Genomic DNA, 21,435 nt, shown 5'->3' on the forward strand with positions numbered 1-21,435 from the left:
AACTTCAGCATCTTCTGCTGAAGTTTTTGAAAAAGCTTAATGACAAAACTAATGAATCCAAGATAAAAAAGCTTCAGCTTACTTAGTGCAATTACAAACAAAAACTTCAGCAAATAGAGAACAAAACTTTAGCTACTATACTTAAGTTCAGCAATTACAAATAATAACTTCAGTAAATAGAGAACAAAACTTCAGCTACTATGCTTAAGTTCAGCAATTACAAACAAAAACTTCAGCAAATAGAGAACAAAACTTCAACTACTATGCTTAAGTTCAACAATTACAAATAAAAACTTCAACACACTTGGTTCAGCAATTTTTGCTACTTCAGGTCCGTCTACTAGAATGTTGAAGTTTTGCGTGATTGCATTTGCTACTTCAGCCCCGTATGCTGAAGTTACGCGAAAAAGTGGGTACGCTTGCAATATTTTTGCAAAGCGGGCATAAGTTAAAACGTGACCCAAAAAGCAGATATAGATACAAATGAAAGAGCATAACAAATATTGAATCACATTACATGTGAAAGAGAAAAATCATTGATAAAGAAAAGTACATCAAGAACAAAAATCTTTACTTTAACATAAAATGTACTTCAAACCACACTTGATATACCTAAACGATAACAGCACGAAGCCAAACAACTAAAACAATAATCTATTAACATACTCTTGGAAGCCCCGATTAGCACCGAAAATGTGAAACCAATTGGATCGTATAACATGCCTAAGAAAAGGGGATTGACAACATGTATATGAAATCTATATGAATGAATTTATTGAAAAAGGAAATGTTATGGTGAATGGGGAGGTGAAAAGTTTGTAACTCATCTAAAATTATAAGGATCCCATTAATTAGTGATTCAATCAATATAATAAATATGATTAAGATTTAAGAGAATTTAAGAATGTCTTTTGTGTTATTTAATCTAGCACGTAAATTGATGAAAAATGAAGGAAATGCCAAAAAATTGAGAAAAAAAGATAAATAGGTTTTTTGGGCAAAGAGAGGTGCCAAGTCAGCATTATTTTTTCCTCGTATATAGATTGTAATTTGAGGCGCAACCCTTAAGTCTTATAATGCATTTATCAGTCATTCTGCAAATTCTTTGATTTGAAGAAGTTGAAAACTATGCAACTATATTTAACTATTTGTTTTGTTTAATTAACTAATCGATATTCGAAGCTTTATTATTTAAGCAGAATACACTAAGAATAAACAATTTTTATCAAGTTATCCCATCTCTGTAACAAAAGTAATTACATTAATAAAAATAAGTAATTACGTAGTAATTTGCAAATCACAAAAATAAAAAGTCACTATTAGAAGTCAGCTTACATCCTAAAAGTGCACTTTCCACTAAAAGAAAATTAAATGTAATCATTAACATATTAGTAGTTTATATTTTAATTTAGGACCAAAAGTACATATGCTTAAATTATTACTTAGAAAAAGTAAAGGAAAAAAAAAGAGTTTACAAACTTAAAAGAGAAAAAAAAAAGGAAATTCCTTTTGTGTTGAAAAAAGGTGGACACTACAGCTCAGCACACACATTACACAAATACACTTCCCATTTGTCTGTTTTCTTTTGCTTACAAAAATATACAAATTTAGAGAACCGATTCAACCCCTTTTCTTTATTCTCTGCATGGATGTAATGTAAAGTATTTTACCCCCTGGTTCTGACACTGCCTACACACTTCACACATCTCTAAAGATTTCCTCTTTTATTTCTTCCTTTCACAGTTTCCACCCAATTCCTTCCAATTCTGTCAACTGGGATCATCTTTCTTCCCTGAATTCCACAATATTTCACCAGTTTGACTTGTTGACTCTTACAGGTAATATCCTTACACTAAGACCCACAATCCCTTTTGGCCTTATGGTGACAAAAATTTGATCTTTTTCTATTTTTCCATTTTGTGTGTTCTTTATAGCCTCAAATTTTAATTTTTTTTAAATCAAGTTTTGAGCTTTTTTAGTTGTGGTGATGGTTTAGTGTGTGTGTGTGTGTGGGGGGGGGGGGGGTTGTGATATTTGATTTGGGGTTGAACTGAATTCTGTTAAGTTGTTGTGAAGTCTGATCTTAATTTAACAGTCCAGTTTTTTAATTTGGAGATTACTGATCCCTTTTGGTGATAAAATTTGATCTTTTTTTAGTCTTCCTTTCTGGGTGTTCTTTATTGCTTCAAATTCGTTATCAAGTTTTGAGCTTTTTTAGTTGTTGATATGGTTTAGTGGGTTTTTGTGTTATTTGATTTGGGGTTGAATTGAATTATATTCAATTGTTGTGAAATAGTGTCTTATTTTGGAAGTCCAGTTTTCTTAATTTGGAGACTACTGATCCCTTTTGGCCGTTTGGTGATTAATTTGATCATTTTCTTTTGATTTTTTAGTTGTCCTTTTGGGGTGTTCTTATAGCAGTTTTGAGCTTTTCTTTTTGTTTTTGTGAAGTATTGATCTTACTTTGAATTTATTAATTTCATTATCAAGTTATGTTTCTTTGTTGTGGTTGATTAATTGGTTTTTGGTGATATTTGGTTGGGGTTAAATTTACTTCTGTTAAGCAGTTAGGAAGTTTCAGAAATCTGTGACTTTTAAAGATTAGATTTATAGTTGCTTCTTCCTTTTTTTTGGGGGGTGGGGGTGGGGGTGGGGTGGGGATGGGGGTTTAGGGGGTGGGGTATTTGGTTGGGATTGAATTGAATTCTGTTAAGCAGTAGTTGATGTTTCAAAAATCTGTGAATTTTAAAGATTGGATTCTTAGTTGTCTCTCTCCCTTTTTTCTTTTGGAGGTTGATTCTTTACTTTTTGATAAATTCTTGCTTTGGAGAATAATTGATCCGTTTTTGGTAATCTTATTAAATGTTAACTGATCTGATTTTCTTAGGCAAGTTTTTTTGGTGCTTCTTTAGTTAGTTGATATTTAGATATTTTGTGTCAAATTTAATTAGGTTTGGTTTCTTTTGATGGTGAATATGCGGTTGTAGGGCACTGAATATTTATTTTATTTATTTAGTTTTACACTTTTTCTACGTTTTGTGATGTTTAATCATCTTAGTAGTCTAATTCTTATTAAATTCATCCGATGATTCCAATGTTTAATCATCTGAATTTGACATGTTTGTAAAGCCTGATTTAGCGGGATTAAGTGACCCAAACTGGTGGTTTGAATTTTTTTAATTCCCTTATGTTATCCATTACTGGATATAGAAGTTAACTGTTTGGATAGCCGCATGATAAGCCACGTTTAGCTTTTTCCCCACTTCAGCAATGATATGGGATTTTCCGTTTTGAATATCTCTTATAGTATTGGATCTATTTAGTTGAGATTTGAATGATGTGCTCCATTGATCTTGTTATGAAGTGTGAAAATGGTGTTTGCTTAGAGCTTTCATGCATTTTCTCTTAACAAATGAATAATCTTCTGAGATTTTGAATCAGAGCTGCGTCTTCGTACCTTGGACTAACTATTCTGGGAAGTCAAAGAATTTTTCAACCCTCGAATGATTTGATGGGGGTGTCAAACTCTAAACTAGATGAAGATAAAACCTTGCAGCTTTGTCGTGAACGGAAGAAATTTGTTAGGCAAGCTCTTGATGGCCGGTGTAATCTGGCAGCGAGTCATATTGCTTATATCGAGACTCTAAAAATTACGGGAACTGCTTTAAGGAAATTTGTTGAACCTGAGGCTCCATTTGAATCTTCAATCTACACTTCAACTAGTGCAACACCTGAGCCACTTGCATTAACTGAAAAGTCCCTTTCCCAGTTTTCATTCTCTTCTCCATTCTCACGTCATGCAGATGCAACTGAGAATGTCCTGCCGTCTCCTTCACCTCCAACCTCAAGTCGATACCATGTGAATCACATGAAATTTAGAGGTACATTTTCTAGGAAAGTTGAAGAAAAACCTCCGGTTCCAGTTACTGTTTCAGTTACTTCAAGTACACCACAGAACTCCACACCTCGTTCCATAGAGAGGCCTGAAGCATCACCTTTTGAAACCCCTCCTTTCCCTTCTGAAACTTCACCTTGGGACTATTTTGGTCTTGGCCATTCTATCGATAATCATTTTACTTCACAAGATGGAAAGATAGAGAATGGAAATGACAGAAGACATCTCGGAGATGTGGATAGAGTTCCTGCATCAGAAGATGAAGAAGAACGGTATTCTTCACCAGGAAGGGATGATGGGTCACAGGTCTCAGATGATGAATTTGATGAGCCTTCCGCAGAAACGCTGGTCCGAAGTTTTGAAAATGTCAATAGAACAGCTGATCATGCTACTAGCAATAGTGTCTCACCTGACATAACCTCTGTGAGAAGGGTAGTTTCAGAAGCCAAGTCTCTGAATGGGGAGAAAAGCAAGTCACCTGATTTGTCCCCACTAAGAGATGCACCCTCAGGACCCGCTGTTGATAATGACATGAAGACACCAGTAAAAGAAAATGATATTGAGAATAAGATTGCACCCAAGGACTTCTTTTTGAGCATAAAAGATATTGAGTATCTCTTCGTAAAAGCATCTGAATCAGGAAGAGAAGTTCCACGCATGCTGGAGGCTAACAAATTTCATTTCCGTCCAATTTTTCCCGGGAAAGAAAGTATGTCCTCTCTCTTTCTTCTCTCATGCCAGATAGAAAACGCATATAAAATGGTCATAACCTTAACTCTGTCTATTTAATCAAGTTGGATAGGCAAGGGAACAAAGTGAGTATTTTGGACGTGAACTGTTGCTCTCTTAACTCTTTTGTATAGCATTCTTTCTGCATTTTTTTAATTGATCAATGATATTTTATCTGTGGCAGGTGGGTCAATGACCAAAATATTAATAAGATCTTGTTTCTCTTGCGGGGACGATCCAAGCCAGGTTCCTGAAGGTAGGCCGCTTAATATAGAGATAGCTGTGGTAGCTTTTTCAGGTTCTACATGTATAATAAATAATTTGTTTAACACATTCTCGAGTTCTTTTCATCCCACTTCACTCTTGGGTCCACATGTTTTCTAGTTTATGATACGGAGATGGGGGAATCGAGCAAGATATAGGGAGGTTCTTTTTCCTTGAGGAGTGCAGATTATTATTTAGATCTGATTTGGTCTTCTAACTCTCAATAATCTACAAGAAAACACATATTAGCTTTTTTAAGTTTTTCTCTTTTCCATATGCTACTCTACTTCGTTTCCTCTTTTCTAGGGTTTTGGGGGGGGGGGGTTCTGGTGGGTGGGAAAGGTTATTGGAGGAGGAAATGAGGTAAACGTTCTAAACAAGGAAAAATGTTATCATCTGAACCATTCATTTCTAACATCATGTTCATATTAAAAAGTTGAAGGAAGGGATTACTGTGCAATCACAACCTTGGTCCTGACCAAGTAGGTGTTCTGATCTCCTTCTTGCTATCCTTTTATCTTGGACACTTTTTTTCTCCATGCTCTTTTGATCGGAATTCTTGCTGTCCACATTCGTTATGACCTCCTAAATATCAATGAAGCTATTGTGTTAATGCATGAATGTGCTTCTATTAGTAAATTTGAGACCATGTACGTATCCAAATACACAGTTCTGCATTAATCATCGCTATTGCTTGCTGACCATTGTATGTCAAATGATGGTTTTGAAACTTCTAACCTCATCCAGACTCACTCGCTTTAGATGCTCTTATGCATGGCTTATTACTTCTGCGTACCTTTCATCATATTTTCTTATAGCTTTTACGGTCTTTTTGTTTTTTTTCCTCCATGAAGCTCATCCAGCCGTCTTAAAATTTTTTTCAGAGCCTCCCCAAACTTCCTTGAAGTACCTGACATGGCCTCGCACCACATCATCTCATGCTTCCTCCCCAAATCGGCTTGGTGTAAACTCAGCAGATAATATTGAGGATGTTACCAACAATCTCTTCGATAATTTCTGTATGGTCTCAGGAAGTCATGCCTCTACATTAGATCGGCTGTTTGCATGGGAGAAGAAGCTATATGACGAACTCAAGGTAAGGTATTGCTTATGTATGGACGATGTATGTATTTGTCTAGTTGTAACAGGGATACATGTATGTGAGCTAGTTAGTTATATGTAAACAACCCATAAGTCTTGTTGTTCTATGATGATGACATTCCTATGGATGAAAAACTTACCTCTTCGATGTTAGTTTCTGTACTCAGATATTTTGTATGCAAAAAGTATTAACTCTAGGTTTCATATGGGGTTTAATGAGGTAACTTATAAAAGAATATCCTAGTGGAAATGCTCTTCCCTCCACTTCCCCCCAAAGAAATCTAGTAATCTTGATGTTAATTATGTTTCTGCATTCTTTTTGAATGACAAACTAAATTTCAGTTTCAAAGTTACGTATTAAGTCAATTTCTTACAGAGTGCATTATTAATCCCTTGAAGCATGAAATTTGCAAGAAGATAGTCTAATTTTTCTTTCAGAGCTCTTGACTGATCTCTTGATGTAACTGGTCAAAAGAAACAATTCCGTAAATATTCTTCCCGTGTTTACATTCCTTTGGCCTGTTAAGATAGTGATAGACTTTGTACCACTGTTATCAAAGGCACGCTTAAAGCGCGCTTAAGCCCTGAAGCGAGGCTCAAAACATGTTGAGCGCTTCGCCTTGCTTAGTGGGCGCTTCAGTGTTGTCATCAAGGCTCTAAGGCATACTTTTCCTTGGCAATGAGCTTAATCGTGAAGAGATGACACTAAACAATTGATTACTTTATCGTAAATTTTCTTCAATTTCTTTGCCACATATATGGTATTCAAGCTTATAGGCATTAATCTTGGACTACACATACATATTTGTAGTTTTTCTCCATTTGCGCATTTCTTCATTAAAGCCCATGCTTTATTTGCACTTTGCGCTTAAAGCCCCACCAGACCATAGAGCTTTTTTGCGCTTTTCGCTTTTGATAACACTGCTTTGTACCAACGGTCATATATCTTCTTTTTTTCCAAAACCCAAGGCATAGTCTTCTGTCGAAGTTTCTTACTTGCTCTAATTATAGTTCTTTTGGAAGTACCGAGAGTTTAAATGAGATGCTTTTCCTTTCTCGTATTATTGTCTGAGATATATAGTGTTGTAAATTTGATATTAATCAATTAAGACATACTGAGATCCCAGACAAGAAATCAATGCATAACATCCGATCTTAAAATGGAATCTTGCAGTTGTGAAGATTAACATTTTGCAAAGTGATTGTGGTTGAATTTTATATCAACTCTTTAAGAAAAGTTGAAGAATTTATTAATAGACCTTTCAGTTTATTAGCATCTGCTGGTTATATTCTATTTTCCTCTTCTTAATGGTGTTTGAGCTGCTTATTGTAAATATGTAGTCCTTTCCCCCGTATTCTTTAGTTGCCGGCGTACAACTAAATGTAAATATCTTTTGGCTTTCAGGCTTGTGAGATGATCCGAAGTGTTTACGATGCTAAGCGTAAGCTTCTGCGACAACTAGAATCTAAGGTAGAAAGTCCACAGAGGATAGACAAGACACGTGCTGGTGTGAAGGATCTTCACTCGAGAATTGGAGTTGCAATTCATAGAATTAATTCCATCTCAAGGAAAATTGAGGAAATAAGAGACAAGGAGCTTCAACCTCAACTGGAGGAGTTGATTGAGGGGTACGTCACTAATGTTGCTCACTATTTTAGCATTGAATATAATGTAAATCTATAGAGATATTCACTTAAATGCACTCCATACGAGGTACTCAATGCAGGAAAAAAACTCGTTATATCATTGCACATCCTATAAAGAAGAAAACATGCACTTTAATAGTTCCATGCTTCAGAGATATGGAGAATCTCCATCAAGTTCTCTCTACCATTATATGTTGAGCAAAAAAATTGTTTTTGCAATTTTTCACCAGTTTTGTCAGGAGAGAAAAGCTCTCCTCACAAAAAAAAAACAGCATTCTCACACACGTGTGCTCATGTTTGTAGGAGGATGGCTTTTGAAGGTTAATGGTTAGAATTATTTTCTTATTTTATTGTGCGCGTGCTAACCTGTTCCTATGACAGATTGAGGAAGATGTGGGAAATGATGCTCGACAGCCACAAGCTTCAGCTCCATATCATATCAATAGCTCATTCCCCTGGAAATATGAAGATCCTTATTCACTCAGATCCTCGTCGGCAGATCGCCATCCATCTTCAAAATCAATTGAGTTCTCTATCTTCAAGTTTTACAAAGTGGATTGTCGCTCAGAAGGCATACGTGGATGCTATAAATAAGTGGCTCCACAAGTGTGTCTCCCTTCGCCAGCAATCATCCAGGAGAAATAAAAGAAGGTTGCAACCTCCGCCACTCAGAAACTATGGCCCGCCTATTTATACCACCTGTTCTGTCTGGTTGGAGATGTTTGATTCTTTACCCACTAAAGAAGTTTCGGATGCTATGAAGGGCTTGGCCGCTGAAATTTCTCACTTCCTACCACGGCAAGAGAAGAACCAAGGGAAGGGTACAAATCATCATCCTCATGGAAGTGATCCAGCTCTTACCCCACTGAGAGATGATTCTCCTGAGGACTGGATAACCGGCTTTGATCGTTTTCGTACAAGCTTGGCTTTTTTTCTTGGCCAGTTAAACAACTTTTCTGAGTCTTCTCTGAAAATGTTTACTGATCTCCAAAAGGCCATCCAAGAAGCCAAGCATAGTTATGCACTGCGAATGAACTCCCAATCATAAAATGGTCTTCGGAGAAAAAGTTGCAAAATGTGAAGTAGCAGCAGATACTGAAAGGCAGGCTGAAACTCTGAAGAGATACCAGTGAATATAGCAAAGCAAGGACTATTTATTCTGTCATTTGTACAGGGAGGTAAACAAAAGGGAATAATTCTTGGAGCATCAATATATTTTTGTTGAATCTTGAAATAATAAAAATCCCTATATAGTGGCTGTATATGCATATTTTGAAATGGGGCAATGGGAAAGTAAGGAGTGTAGAGTAGTCATTAAGAGAGCTGTTTATATGATAGCAAAACATGTACGTTACTTTGATGAACTCAGTTACAGTTTCATTAAATATTTTCCAGTTCCATATTTGTTTCTATTTTATGGAGCTTTCCCAAGTCGTTTAGAGAAGTTTGGGTGTGCTAGAAAATCCCTCAATATTGCAACCTTCATTGCGTAAGTTAGCTTTTGCGGTTGAGTTAGGTCTATATTTATTTCTTTAACAGAGGAGGCAGACTCCATATGAATAGCTCCCCCAAGAAGACTTGCGCTAACCTGAGTACCAAGTACAACATGCAAGCTATTGTCTTTGAGATGAAGCATAACTAATACATTCATTATTACTAGATTAATTGCTTGGCTTGTGAAGTTGTGGTTTAATGATTGTTCCTACGCCTTCCTTTCTTAATCAGAAAAGTTCCATACCTTCCCAACAATGTAGCCATATCAAAATAGTTAGACAATTATCTTGATGCCGTATCCAGATTTCCAAAAGGCCCTTGATATTGGGAAAGGCGGAGGGGTTGGATTGGGCTCTTACAACGGTCTCAAATTAATATTAGGCGAACCACTTCTAACACTACTGCAAGACATACTGTTGGTTGGCACTGTAGTCGAGCACTGCATTGCAATCTGCATATAAAGTCACACCTCTTTATAACAACATTCTTATATAATAATCATTCATTATAAAAATTAAATTTTTTTCGGAACTGATTTTAAGTTATGCTATAGTATATATATCCTCTATAATAACAATAAACTGTATCAGAACAAATGATGTTGTTATAAAGAAATTTGAGTGTACATGTGATATTGTTGGTTGAAGTTGGGGGTGCATTGTTCTTCTTGTTTGCCGTTTCAAGTTCTTGTTCACGAGCAAAGTACAATTCCATTCACATAACTTGATAATTTAGGACTACGAGATTGGCTGTTGTTGGTCTAAGCAGAAACTGTGTCAAATTGGACAAGTTACCTATGAGAAAACATGTGATTCAGCTCACAAACAAATCTAGGTTCACGAATATATCCCCAAACTCGCGAATATATATTCAAGGAAGCCAAAAATTTATTTATTTTCTATGTAGGATGAATTAACTAAAATTTTCAGTTTATAAAATACAACAATTTTCTCCCTATATAAGAAAGAATCGTTTATATAAATTAAATTTGACTAAAATGTTCTAGCCCTCTACCAAAGCCTCACACTATATTTACAATGTTTGGAAACTATTTTAGATTTCTCCGTTAAAGTATCCACCGTTATGTCACACTTAACCTTAACGGTAATTTCCCACGTCTTAACGGCTCCAACCTTGATCTTAACGGGCGCTTTAATGTCCACCCTAAACGGCACTTTCCCTTGCTTCTGTTCATTCCTTAACGCAGTCCTAACGGCGCTTCCGAGCAGGACGTTTGATCCTTTCAACGGCGTCTTAAAAACCGTTACGTTATTCGTTGGCTGATAAAATGCCGGGAATTCGCCGTTAGAGAGGTTAACATCGGAGAAGAGTACAGTAACGGAGCTTCCTTTCCTGTAGTAAATCCCGATCTTGTTGTTAGGGTTTTCAGCTCGGACAGTGACGTCAAATGCAGGCGATACGGAAGACGATGACGTCAGGTTGAAATTCTTAATCGCGACGTCGGAGATTGTGTACTTCGGCGCTTCAGGGCGGAAGACGAGGTAGAGAACGCCGGCGGTGATGCCGAGCGCGATAATGAGAATGAGGAGTAGAGAGAATGTGTAGCAAAGGCACCGGCAGCAGCAGCTCCTGCGAGGCTTCCGTTTCGTCAGAGATTCGTAACGGCGGGAATTCTCCGGCGGAGGATACCGGTAGATTTGATCCTTTGGTACTTGAACTACATACGTTCCAGGCGGTGGCAGAGGCTTTGGAGACGCCGGCTGCGGTGGTTTTGTAGGAATTCCTACTTCGCCGGAGTTGTGCGACGACGGCAATGGGCTCTCCGGCGGCGAATCTCGAGGATGTACACGATCAGCCATAGTGTACTTATACAAAACTATAGATACAGAATATGGAGTGAGAGAACAGAAATGAATGTGAACGTTGTTGTGTGGAAGAATGTGAGCAAAGGAATAGCGGAAATGAATGAGGTTATGGATTGTGTGATGTTTTGTATTTATATTTATGGTAGTACGTGTGTGCGTGTAATGAAAGAAAAACCGCGTGACATGTTACACGCAAGAGGTGGATATATTAAATTTAGGTACAATTCAATATTTGAAGATCACAGTTGTAAAGCACAAAGCGGAAATTAACTAGGAAAAAACAAGAGAAATACCAATCTTAATTATCCATAATAATGGAAAATATGGTTTTATAGATCTTTAACAAATATTGTTTTAGTTATATAGTAATTTTTTTAATACGAGATTTTCAGGAAATAACACAAGAAATTTGTAAATAAAACATATTGCTAGTATTGTTTTTTTATTCAAATTGTAAACGGGCATAAGAGATTATTTCTTCTTTAAGGGACACTAGAATAATCTTTTTTCGCCTTTCATTTATGAAGCAGTGTGTTTTATCAGTAGCTTTAGAAATGGAATTTTTTCTTTAGTTATCTTATCCACAATGAAGATAATTTGACTCCAAATCTTCGATCAATTAATTAATTATTAATCTCATCTTAAGAAAAATTTATTTCTTGTAACATCATAATGTGTGATACAACTTTCACTAAGTCAATTTTCCAAAACAGGAAGTGGACTATTTCTCGCTTTAGGTGAGGAATTTATTACTACATTGATGTGCAGCGGTGAATGAACGGAGTTTTGGTGAAAGGGAAATAGGTTGAAACAGTAAAGCTCATATTAATTGAGAGGCAAATAAGAATTATTCAAACAAGAAACACATGAAATAATTAATTAAAGAAAATGAAACTAGAGGAGAAAACGACAAAAAGAAAAGTTCAAAGGGTGGACTTCCTTAAAAATTGACAGCTAATAAGCTGTTAAGAAAATGGTGGCTATTAGTAAGTCACGTCCTTAGTTGTTAACTAAGTACATGTGCAGCACTTGACACAACTCACTCACGATCTTGCACAACTTGCTCACGTTCTTGCTATGCCAAGTCAGCCTTACTACACTCAAGATCGCTAAGAGAATGAAAGAAAAAACACAAGAGAATTATTAAAGGAAACTTTGTATTAGAGAGAACTTGAACTGTTTGCTTGGTGAATTACAAATGAGTGGCCCCCTTATATACTAGTCTCCTAGGGGCTAATGTGTAAATATTAATTATTATATAAGTCCTTGATATTTACAAGATAAGGACTTTCTCTAGAATTCTCTACAAGCCTAGAAGATTCCAAGGACTTTCTTAGCAAATCCATAAGGATCTAGGTTCTTCCTAAGGAAATATCCATACCTCTCTAGAATCTTCTCACAAATGCTAGCCTTCTTCTTATGTAAGCTTCCACATGACATTAATATATGTCAAATGGCGCCTACGCGGCATGATGACATAGTGGGTCATCACACTCTCCCCCACCCAATATTGCGACGACCGCGACGCAATGCTGCTACATAAACTCTCGGATCTTATCTTTGAATTGCCATAAGTCTTCATATCGTTCCCACGTGGCCTCCTCCGGTGATTGCCCTTTCCAATGGACGAGGAACATAGCAGTGGCTTTTGCCCTTATTTTCGCCTGGCCTGGTAATCTATGATAGCCTCAATCTCCCGATCATGCGAGGCGGTGATAGTCATTGGCGTTCGACTTGATTGGCCCCTACTTGGATCATCCTTATCTTCATGATATGGCTTAAGCATGCTGGCATGGAAGACAGGGTAGATCTTAATATACGATGGAATATCAAGCTTGTATGAGATCTTGCCTACCTTGGCGACGATCTTAAATGGGCCCTCGTACTTGCGAATAAGATTCTGATGCATGCCCCGTAGTGCCTTGAACTGTCTTGGGTTAAACTTTACCATGACCATGTCCCCCAACTCTATAGTCTGTGGGACGCCGCTTACGGTCCGCAAACTTCTTCATCTTCTTAGCTACCTTATCCAAGTAGGACTTAGCAGTATCGAGCTGCTCCTCCCATCCTTTGGCCATATGATAAGCCCCAAAACTCTTTCCCTCGAATGCGGCTGGTAATGAATGTGGAGTTTATGGTTGTTGGCCGTGGCTAGCTCAAATGGTGTCCGCCCCGTGGACTCACTTCGCTGCAAGTTATAAGAGAATTGGGCGATGTCTAGGAGCCTTGCCTAATCTTTTTGGTGCGCACTTACATAATGCCTCAAGTAGCATTCTAGTAAGGCATTGACCCGTTCTGTTTGTCCATCCGTCTGTGGGTGGAAACTAGTAGAAAAGTGCAATTCCGTGCCAAGTATTTCGAACAACTCTCTCCAAAAGTTCCCAGTGAAGCGGGGGTCTCGATCACTGATGGTATGCCTTGGTAAGCCCCAATACTTTACCACGTTCTTAAAGAATAGCTTGGCGGCTTCCTTAGCTGTGCAACCCGGTGAGGCAGGCATGGAGGTGGCATATTTGGAAAATCTATCCACGACCACCATAATAGTACTATAACCGTCAAACTTCGGTAGGCAAGTGATAAAGTCCATAGTCACGCTCTCCCATGGATGCTCTGCAACTGGTAGTGGCTCCAAATGTCCTCCGGGTTGTTGTTGTTCAACCTTGTCCTGTTGACAGACAAGACAAGTCTGCACATAGCACTCTATGTCATCTCGCATGCGTGGCCAATAGTAAACTGACTCAACCAAGGCCCTAGTGCGATGTTGACCTGGATGATCAACACACATTGTGTCATGACTCTCCCTTATTATCCACCGTCTAATGTCTCCAAATCTAGGCATGTAGACCTGCCGACCTGTGGTAAGTAGTATGCCGTCTTCTATCCAAAACCATCTCGTCTTGCCTTTGTTGGCTAACTCGATAAGTTCTGCATTTCGAGGCTTTAAAAAACCTCTTTTAGCATTACCTCGATTTGCGTGCACAGTCCAGGCGTGTAGCCGGAAAGCTTATATGTGAAAATCTTTGGAAAATGATAAGTTTTGACTATAAAATGAATTAATTTGACTTCGGTCAATGTTTTGGATAAACGGACCCGGACCTGTGATTTGACGGTCCCGGAGGGTCCATAGAAAAATATGGGACTTGGGCGTATGCCCGAAATCGAATTCCGAGGTTCCCGAGAAATGAATTTTTGAAGAAAAGTATTTTATGAAATTATTTAAAGAAATTGGAAATGAATTTTGATTAGAACATGTTGGTATCGGGCCCGTATTTTGGTTCTGGCACCCGGTATAGGTCTTATATGTGATTTAAGATAATTTTATTAAGTTTGGTAAGAAACGGAATCCGTTTGACGGGATTCGGACCTTAAATGCAAAATTTGATGTTTTAAGAAGTTTTGAAATATTTCATTGATTTTGAGGTTTAATTCATTGTTTAAGGGGTTAATTTGGCTATTTGATCGCACGGATAAGTTCATATGATGTTTTTGAGTTAGTATGTATGTTTGGTTTGGAGCTTTGAGGGCTCGGGTGTGTTTTGGAAGGTTTTTGAACTCATAAAAGTTGCAGGTTTTTGTTGTTCAGTGCCTAGGGATTTTACTCTTCGCGTTCGCGTGGGCACACTCGCGAACGCGTAAGGTAAATCTCCCAGGTGCCAAATTTCTTTTTCGTGAACGCGAAGCTAGTGACGCGAACGCGAGGCTAAGGGGGGATACCCTTTGCGAACGCGACCTAACACACGCGAATGCGATGGCTTATGAGCCTGGGCAGGGGAGGGGTATTATACCTATGCGAATGCGACCACCTGGACGCGAACGCGAGGGCTCGAGGAGTTAGTGCTCCGCGATCGCGAGCCCACTTATGCGAACGCGAAGGTATCTCAGGCCTAACTCTTCGCGAACGCAATGAGCTTGTTGCGAACGCGAAGACCAAATTCGCCCAGTTATTTTATGTTTCAAAAATAGAATTCATTACGGGAATTCCACCATTTTTCATAAACTTCATCTTCTCCACACCTCTTGGGAGATTTTTGAAGAGGAACTTCACCATAGCTTCATAGGTATGTAATGCTAAGCTCGTTTTATTCCATTTTTATCAACACCCACTAGATTTCTAAGCCTAAAACATGAGATTAAGGGTAGAAAATTAGGGATTTGGGTAGAGTTAGGGCTTTTTGATTATTTGGAAATTTGACCTCGTTTTGGGGTCGGATTTCAAAACTAAAATATATATTCGGGATCGTGGGTGAATGGGTAATCAGGTTTTGGTCTGAACCTCGTGTTTTGACCGAGCGGGCCCGGAGTCAATTTTTGACTTTTTGGGAAGAATGGTTAGAAAGCTATAATTAAGCATTGAAATTGGATTGTTTAGTGTTTATTGATGTCATTAAGTCGATTATGTCTAGATACAATTGATTTGGAGCCGAATTCGAAAGGAAAGGCGGTGTTTGAGGCTTGAGTTGGCCGTGGTAGTTCGAGGTAAGTGTTTGGTCTAACCTTAGCTTGATGGATTAGGAGTCGTGTCCTATTTGCTATTTGCTTCATGTTGAGTGTGACGTATAGGCATGGTGACGAGCATCTATACGTTGGTGTCGAGCATGACCGTGAGTCTTAAATTGCAATTTGTTGTGTTCATAAATGATAATAGAGATGCTTTAATTGATGATTCTCGATATTGAGAAAGGATTAAATTTGTTTTCATGGAAATTACTTATGATTGAGTATTGGTGTTAGATGAGATGAGTAGAAGTTGGGTTAACATTGGTTATAGATGTTTCTGCCTTGTCGGGACGTACTTACTCTTACTGTCGAATCCCTTGCCGAGATATTGTAGTTTATTATTGATCCCTTGCCGGGACTTTTGGTATGGTTGTTGCTAAAGGTATATAAATATATGGAATGGGTTGCACGCCGCAACAATACTATATATGGAATGGGTTGCACGCCGCAACAATGTTATGTTGGATCGGGTTGCACGTCGCAACAATGTTATGTTGGATCGGGTTGCACGCCGCAACAATGTTATGTTGGATCGGGTTGCACGCCACAACAATATTATATTGGATTGGGTTGCACGCCGCAACAGTGTTACAGTTAGACCGGGTTGAGCGCCGCAGCAGTGTTATTATTGTTTTGTAGCAAATCTTGAATTGTTCCCTCATATTTCTCTTAAGTTTCTGCTGGATTTGATATCTCCCCCGTAGCATGTACCCCCTCCCATGTTAATTGTTTATTCTTGTTTATTTCCGCTGTATATTATATAACTGCCCAGGTTTATCTGGAGTCTGGTCCTAGCCTCGTCACTAACTCGCCGGGGTTAGGCCAGACATTTACCAGCACATGGGGTCGGTTGTGCTGATGCTATACTATGCATTATGTGCAGATTCCGGAGCAGGTTTTGGACAGTAGCACTTGGGGAGCCTGCCTTTAGTCCAGCTAGAGATTCTGAGGTAGTCCTGCAGGCGTCCGCAGGCCCGACGTTCTCTTCTGCTTTATTATTTACTCTATTTTCATTAGACTTCGAGACAAATTGTATTTCTTTCAGCTGTTTATATGTAGTACTCATAGACAGTCCATGAATATTGTGACACCAGATTCCGGGTAGAGGAGTATATTGGCATTGTAGTACTGGCTTGGTTATTTTTCGCTGTTTAAGTCTTCCGCTTGTTCTGTTTATCGTTAATATTCAAATGTTGATTTCCTGTTAATTCAAAATTTTAAAAAGGATTAAAATGAAAGAGTTAGAATTTCTATATTTCGCGGCTTGCCTAGCTTCTACGAGTAGGATCCATCACAACTCCCGAGGGTGGGAAATCCGGATCGTGACAAGTTGGTATCAAAGCTCTAGGTTACATAGGTCTCACTATTCACGAACAAGCTTAGTAGAGTCTGAGGGATCGATACGGAGATGTTTGTATTTATCCCCCAAAGGCTACAGAGCTAGGAAAAACTTCACATTTGTTCTTTCTTATCGTGCGGTTTGGTTTCTCAATGCTAATTGAATTTCTACTCTATTCTTTTGCAGATGGCGAGAACACGCGCTTCCTCATCCACCGATCAGCAGCCCGAGCCCCCAACAGTAGCTCCCACTAGGGGCAGAGGGCGAGGCCGAGGTAGGGGCAAAGCTCAGCCCAGAGTAGCAACACTAGCGGCGGAGCCTCCGGTTGACTTTGATGATAAGCTTCTGGCCCAGACAATTCTGGTGGGCCCAGCTCAGTTCCTAGAGGGGTTTATTGCTACCCCAGTACTTCAGGATGCTCTGGTCCATCTAGTGGGCCTTATGGAAAGTGTCACCCGGGCAGGCTTGCTTCCTGTAGTACTAGCCGTCTCTCAGGCTGGAGGAGGAGCCCAGACTCCTGCTACTCGTACTCCGGAGCTGATGGCTCCGCAAATTCAGACTCCAATGGCTCAGCCAGTTGGAGCAGTTCAGTCAGGTGTGGTAGCTCAGACCGGCGATGGAGCAGCTATGTGTGCCGATGCTTTGTAAGGATTGGACAGGTTCACCAAGCTCTTCACTACTACTTTTAGCGGTGCATCTACTGAGGATCCCCAGGATTATCTAGACAGCTGTCACGAGGTTCTTAGGAACATGAGGATAGTTGAGACCAATGGGGTTGATTTTTCTACTTTTAGCTTGTTCGGATCTGCCAAGATTTGGTGGAGGGATTTCTTCTTGGCTAGACCAGCCGGATCGCTAGCTTTGACTTGAGAACAGTTTACTCAGCTATTTCTAGAGAAGTTTCTCCCCATCACTCAGAGAGAGGCCTATCGGAGGCAATTTGAGTGTCTCCAGTAGGGTTCCATGACTGTTACTCAGTATGAGACCAGATTTATTGACTTGGCTCGTCATGCTCTTATCATACTTCCCACCGAGAGAGAGAGAGAGAGAGGATGAAGAGGTTCATTAATGGACTTATTCAGCCAATTGGTCTTCAGATGGCTAGGGAGACCAGGAGTGAGATTACTTTCCAGGAGGCACCTAATGTGGCCAGGAAAGTGGAGATGGTTCTATCGCAGGGAGGTGGTCATGGGTCAGACAAGAGGCCCCGTCATTCAGGCAGATTCAGTGGTGCCTCGTCTAGAGGCAGGGATTCGTATGGTAAAGGCCATCCTCCTAGGCCCTTTTAGTCAGCACTTCAGGTTTCTCACGGTGCTTCAGGTGGTCGTGGTTCTCACATGCAGTATTCTGATCAACAGTCCTACAGTGCACCACCATCTCCTGTCAGTGCACCACCGGTCCAGAGTTTTCGGGGTGGTCATTCAAGTCACCATGGTTAGTCTTAGTTTCCTTAGCCGTAGCACTCAAGTGGATGCTATGAGTGTGGTGAGTATGGTCATATCCGGAGGGCTTGTCCGAGATTGGTGGGTACTCAGTCGCATCGGCAAGTTTCCTGTGCTATGGGCACCAGGTGCTCCACAACCCGCCCAGCCAGCTAGATGTGGGGGTAGAGGTTCTAGAGGTGGAGGTAGAGGTGCTAGAGGTGGAGCTCCGACCGCTAGATGTGGAGGCCAGCCAGCTGCAGGCCATCCCCGAGAGGTAGTCCAGGGTGGTGAGGCCCAGCCCCGATGTTATGCTCTTCCAGCCAGGCCTGAGGCTGAGGCTTCCGATGCAGTTATCACAGGTACTGTTATGGTTTGTGGCAAAGATACTTCCATTTTATTTGATCTAGGGTCTACGTACTCCTATGTGTCATCTTATTTTGCACCGTATCTAGTCATGCCTAGTGATTCCTTGAGTGCCCCTGTATATGTGTCTACACCGGTGGGTGATTCTATTGTGGTTGATCGAGTCCATCGCTCTTTTATAGTCGTGATTGGGGGTCTTGAGACTCGTATAGAATTGTTGCTTCTGGACATGGTTAATTTCGATGTTATATTGGGGATGGACTGGTTATCACCTTACCAAGCTATCTTGGACTGTCATGCCAAGACTGTGACCTTAGCCTTGCCGGGTTTACCCCGTTTAGAGTGGAGAAGGACTCCTGGTCATTCTACCCGTAGTGTTATCTCTTATGTGAAGGCTCGGCGTATGGTCGAGAAGGGGTGTTTTGGCCTATTTGGCATATGTTTGTGATTCTAGTGCTGAGTTTCCTTCTATTGATTCTGTGCCCGTTGTTCGTGAGTTTCCTAAGGTATTCTTTTCAGACCTGCCGGATATGCCACCCGGCAGGGATATTGATTTTTGCATTGATTTGGCTCTGGGCACTCAGCCCATTTCTATCCCGCCGTATCGTATGGCCCCTCCTAAGTTGAAAGAGTTAAAGGAGAAGTTGCAAGAGTTGCTTGAGAAGGGTTTCATTAGACCTAGTATTTCGCCTTGGGGTGCGCCGATGTTGTTTGTTAAGAAAAAGGATGGGTCGATGAGGATGTGTATTGATTACCAGTAGTTGAATAAGGTTACAATCAAGAATAAGTATCCATTGCCAAGGATTGATGATTTGTTTGATCATCTCCAGGGTTCCAAGGTATTTTCGAAGATTGACTTGAGATCTAGCTACCATCAGTTGAGGATTAGGGCATCCGATGTCCCTAAGATAGCTTCCCGCACTCGGTACAGGCATTATGAGTTCTTGGTGATGTCATTCGGGTTTACAAATGCCCTAGCAACTTTTATGGATTTGATGAATCGAGTGTTCAATCCTTATTTGGACTCATTCGTGATAGTCTTCATTGATGATATTTTGATATATTCCCGCAGCCGGGAGGAGCACGAGCAACATCTCGGAGTGGTTCTTCAGACTCTGAGGGATAGTTAGTTATATGCTAAGTTTTCAAAGTGTGAGTGCTGGTTGATTTCAATTTCATTCCTAGGTCATGTTGTATTGACAGAGGGTATTCAGGTTGTTTTGAAGAAGATTGAGGCATTCAAGAACTGGACTAGACCAACATCAACTACAGAAATTCGAAGTTTCTTGGGATTGGCAGGCTACTATCGTCGGTTCGTGGAGGGGTTCTCATCTATCACAGCCCCGATGACCAGGTTGAACCAGAAGGGTACCAGTTCAGATGGTCAGATGAGTGTGAGGCGAGCTTTTAGAAGCTCAAGACAGCTCTGACTACGGCACCGGTGTTGGTTTTTCCTACAGGTTCAGGGCCTTATACAGTTTATTATGATGCATCTCATATTGGACTTGGAGCAGTGTTGATGCAGGATGGCAAGGTCATTGCTTATGCTTCGTGGCAGTTGAAGATTCATGAGAAGAACTACCCGGTTCATGATTTAGAGTTGGCAGCCATTGTTCACGCATTGAAGATTTGGAGGTATTATCTGTATGGCGTGGCATGTGAAGTGTTCATGGATCACAAGAGTCTTCAGTATTTGTTCAAGCAAAAGGAGTTGAATTTGAGGCAGAGGAGGTGGTTGGAGTTGTTGAAAGACTATAATATCACCATCTTATATCATCCGGGAAAGGCCAATGTGGTAGCCGATGCTTTGAGTAGGAAGTCAGCCAGTATGGGTAGTCTTGCTTATATTCCGTTCGGTGAGAGACCACTTGCTTTGTATGTTCAGGCTTTGGCCAATCAGTTCGTGAGGTTGGATGTTTCTGAGCCCAACCATGTGTTAGCTTGCACAGTCCCTCGTTCTTCATTATTGGAGTGTATCTGTGATCGTCAGTATGATGATCCCCATTTATGTGTCCTTAGAGACACAGTGCAACACGGAGGTGCCAAGCAGTTACCTTAGGTGATGATGGAGTTTTGAGATTGCAGGGTCGAGTTTGTGTGCCTAATGTGGATGGACTCCGAGAGTTGATTTTAGAAGAGGTCCATAGCTCCCGGTACTCTATTCATCTGGGCGCTGCGAAGATGTATCAGGATTTGCGGAAACATTATTGGTGGCGGAAAATGAAGAAGGATGTCGTTGCATATATGGCTCGGTGTTTGAACTGTCAACAGGTTAAGTACGAGCATCAGAGGCTCGGTAGTTCATTTTAGATGATTGAGCTTCCCGAGTGGAAGTGGGAACGGATCACTATGGATTTCGTTGTTGGACTCCTACAGACTCGGAGGAAGTTCGACGCAGTATGGGTCATTTTTGATAGGCTGACGAAGTCAGCACATTTCATTCCTGTGGCAGTCTCCTATTCTTCTGAGAGGTTAACTGAGATCTATATCCGGGAGATTGTTTGCCTTCATGGTGTGCCCGTGTCTATCATTTCGGACCGAGGTACATAGTTTACCTCACGCTTCTGGAGGGAAATTCAGTGAGAGTTGGGCATACGGGTTGAGTTGAGCACATCGTTTCATCCTCAAAGGGATGGGCAGTCCGAGTAGACCATTCAGATTTTGGAGGATATGCGCCGAGCTTGTGTCATTGACTTTGGAGGCTCGTGGGATTAGTTTTTGCCTTTAGCAGAGTTTGCCTACAACATCAACTACCAGTTGAGTATCCAAATGGCTCATTATGAGGCTTTATATGGTAGGCGATGTCGGTCTACGGTTGGATGGTTTGAGCCGGGAGAGGCTCAGTTATTAGGTACG

General features: G+C 40.2%; 2 protein-coding genes across 2 annotated transcripts; one reads left to right on the forward strand and one right to left on the reverse strand.

Annotated features, from left to right (window-relative positions):
* The first annotated feature begins 1,647 nt into the window (after window positions 1–1,647).
* On the forward strand, window positions 1,648–9,048 carry LOC104228725 (protein ALTERED PHOSPHATE STARVATION RESPONSE 1). The gene is made up of 6 exons (XM_009781255.2): window positions 1,648–1,838; window positions 3,442–4,604; window positions 4,809–4,880; window positions 5,773–5,984; window positions 7,395–7,618; window positions 8,018–9,048. Exons 2-6 carry the CDS (start codon window positions 3,512–3,514, stop codon window positions 8,682–8,684), a joined length of 2,268 nt encoding a protein of 755 aa, XP_009779557.1. The 5' UTR covers window positions 1,648–1,838; window positions 3,442–3,511; the 3' UTR covers window positions 8,685–9,048.
* A 951-nt stretch (window positions 9,049–9,999) lies between these two features.
* On the reverse strand, window positions 10,000–11,063 carry LOC104228719 (NDR1/HIN1-like protein 13). Its single transcript, XM_009781244.2, has one exon. It carries the CDS (start codon window positions 10,948–10,950, stop codon window positions 10,141–10,143), a length of 810 nt encoding a protein of 269 aa, XP_009779546.1. The 5' UTR covers window positions 10,951–11,063; the 3' UTR covers window positions 10,000–10,140.
* Window positions 11,064–21,435: the final 10,372 nt, after the last annotated feature.

Source organism: Nicotiana sylvestris, chromosome 11 (genome assembly GCF_000393655.2).
Source record: "Nicotiana sylvestris chromosome 11, ASM39365v2, whole genome shotgun sequence".
Classification (NCBI taxonomy): Eukaryota; Viridiplantae; Streptophyta; class Magnoliopsida; order Solanales; family Solanaceae; genus Nicotiana; species Nicotiana sylvestris.

What these genes read in the sequence shown, in the direction of transcription:
- LOC104228719 (XM_009781244.2), bottom strand. Translation starts at nt 10,950, where the DNA reads ATGGCTGATCGTGTACATCCTCGAGATTCGCCGCCGGAGAGCCCATTG.
- LOC104228725 (XM_009781255.2), top strand. Translation starts at nt 3,512, where the DNA reads ATGGGGGTGTCAAACTCTAAACTAGATGAAGATAAAACCTTGCAGCTT. An exon ending in AATTTTTCCCGGGAAAGAAA is followed by an intron (nt 4,605 to 4,808) that starts GTATGTCCTCTC and finishes TATCTGTGGCAG; the next exon opens with GTGGGTCAATGACCAAAATA. An exon ending in AGCTATATGACGAACTCAAG is followed by an intron (nt 5,985 to 7,394) that starts GTAAGGTATTGC and finishes TTTGGCTTTCAG; the next exon opens with GCTTGTGAGATGATCCGAAG.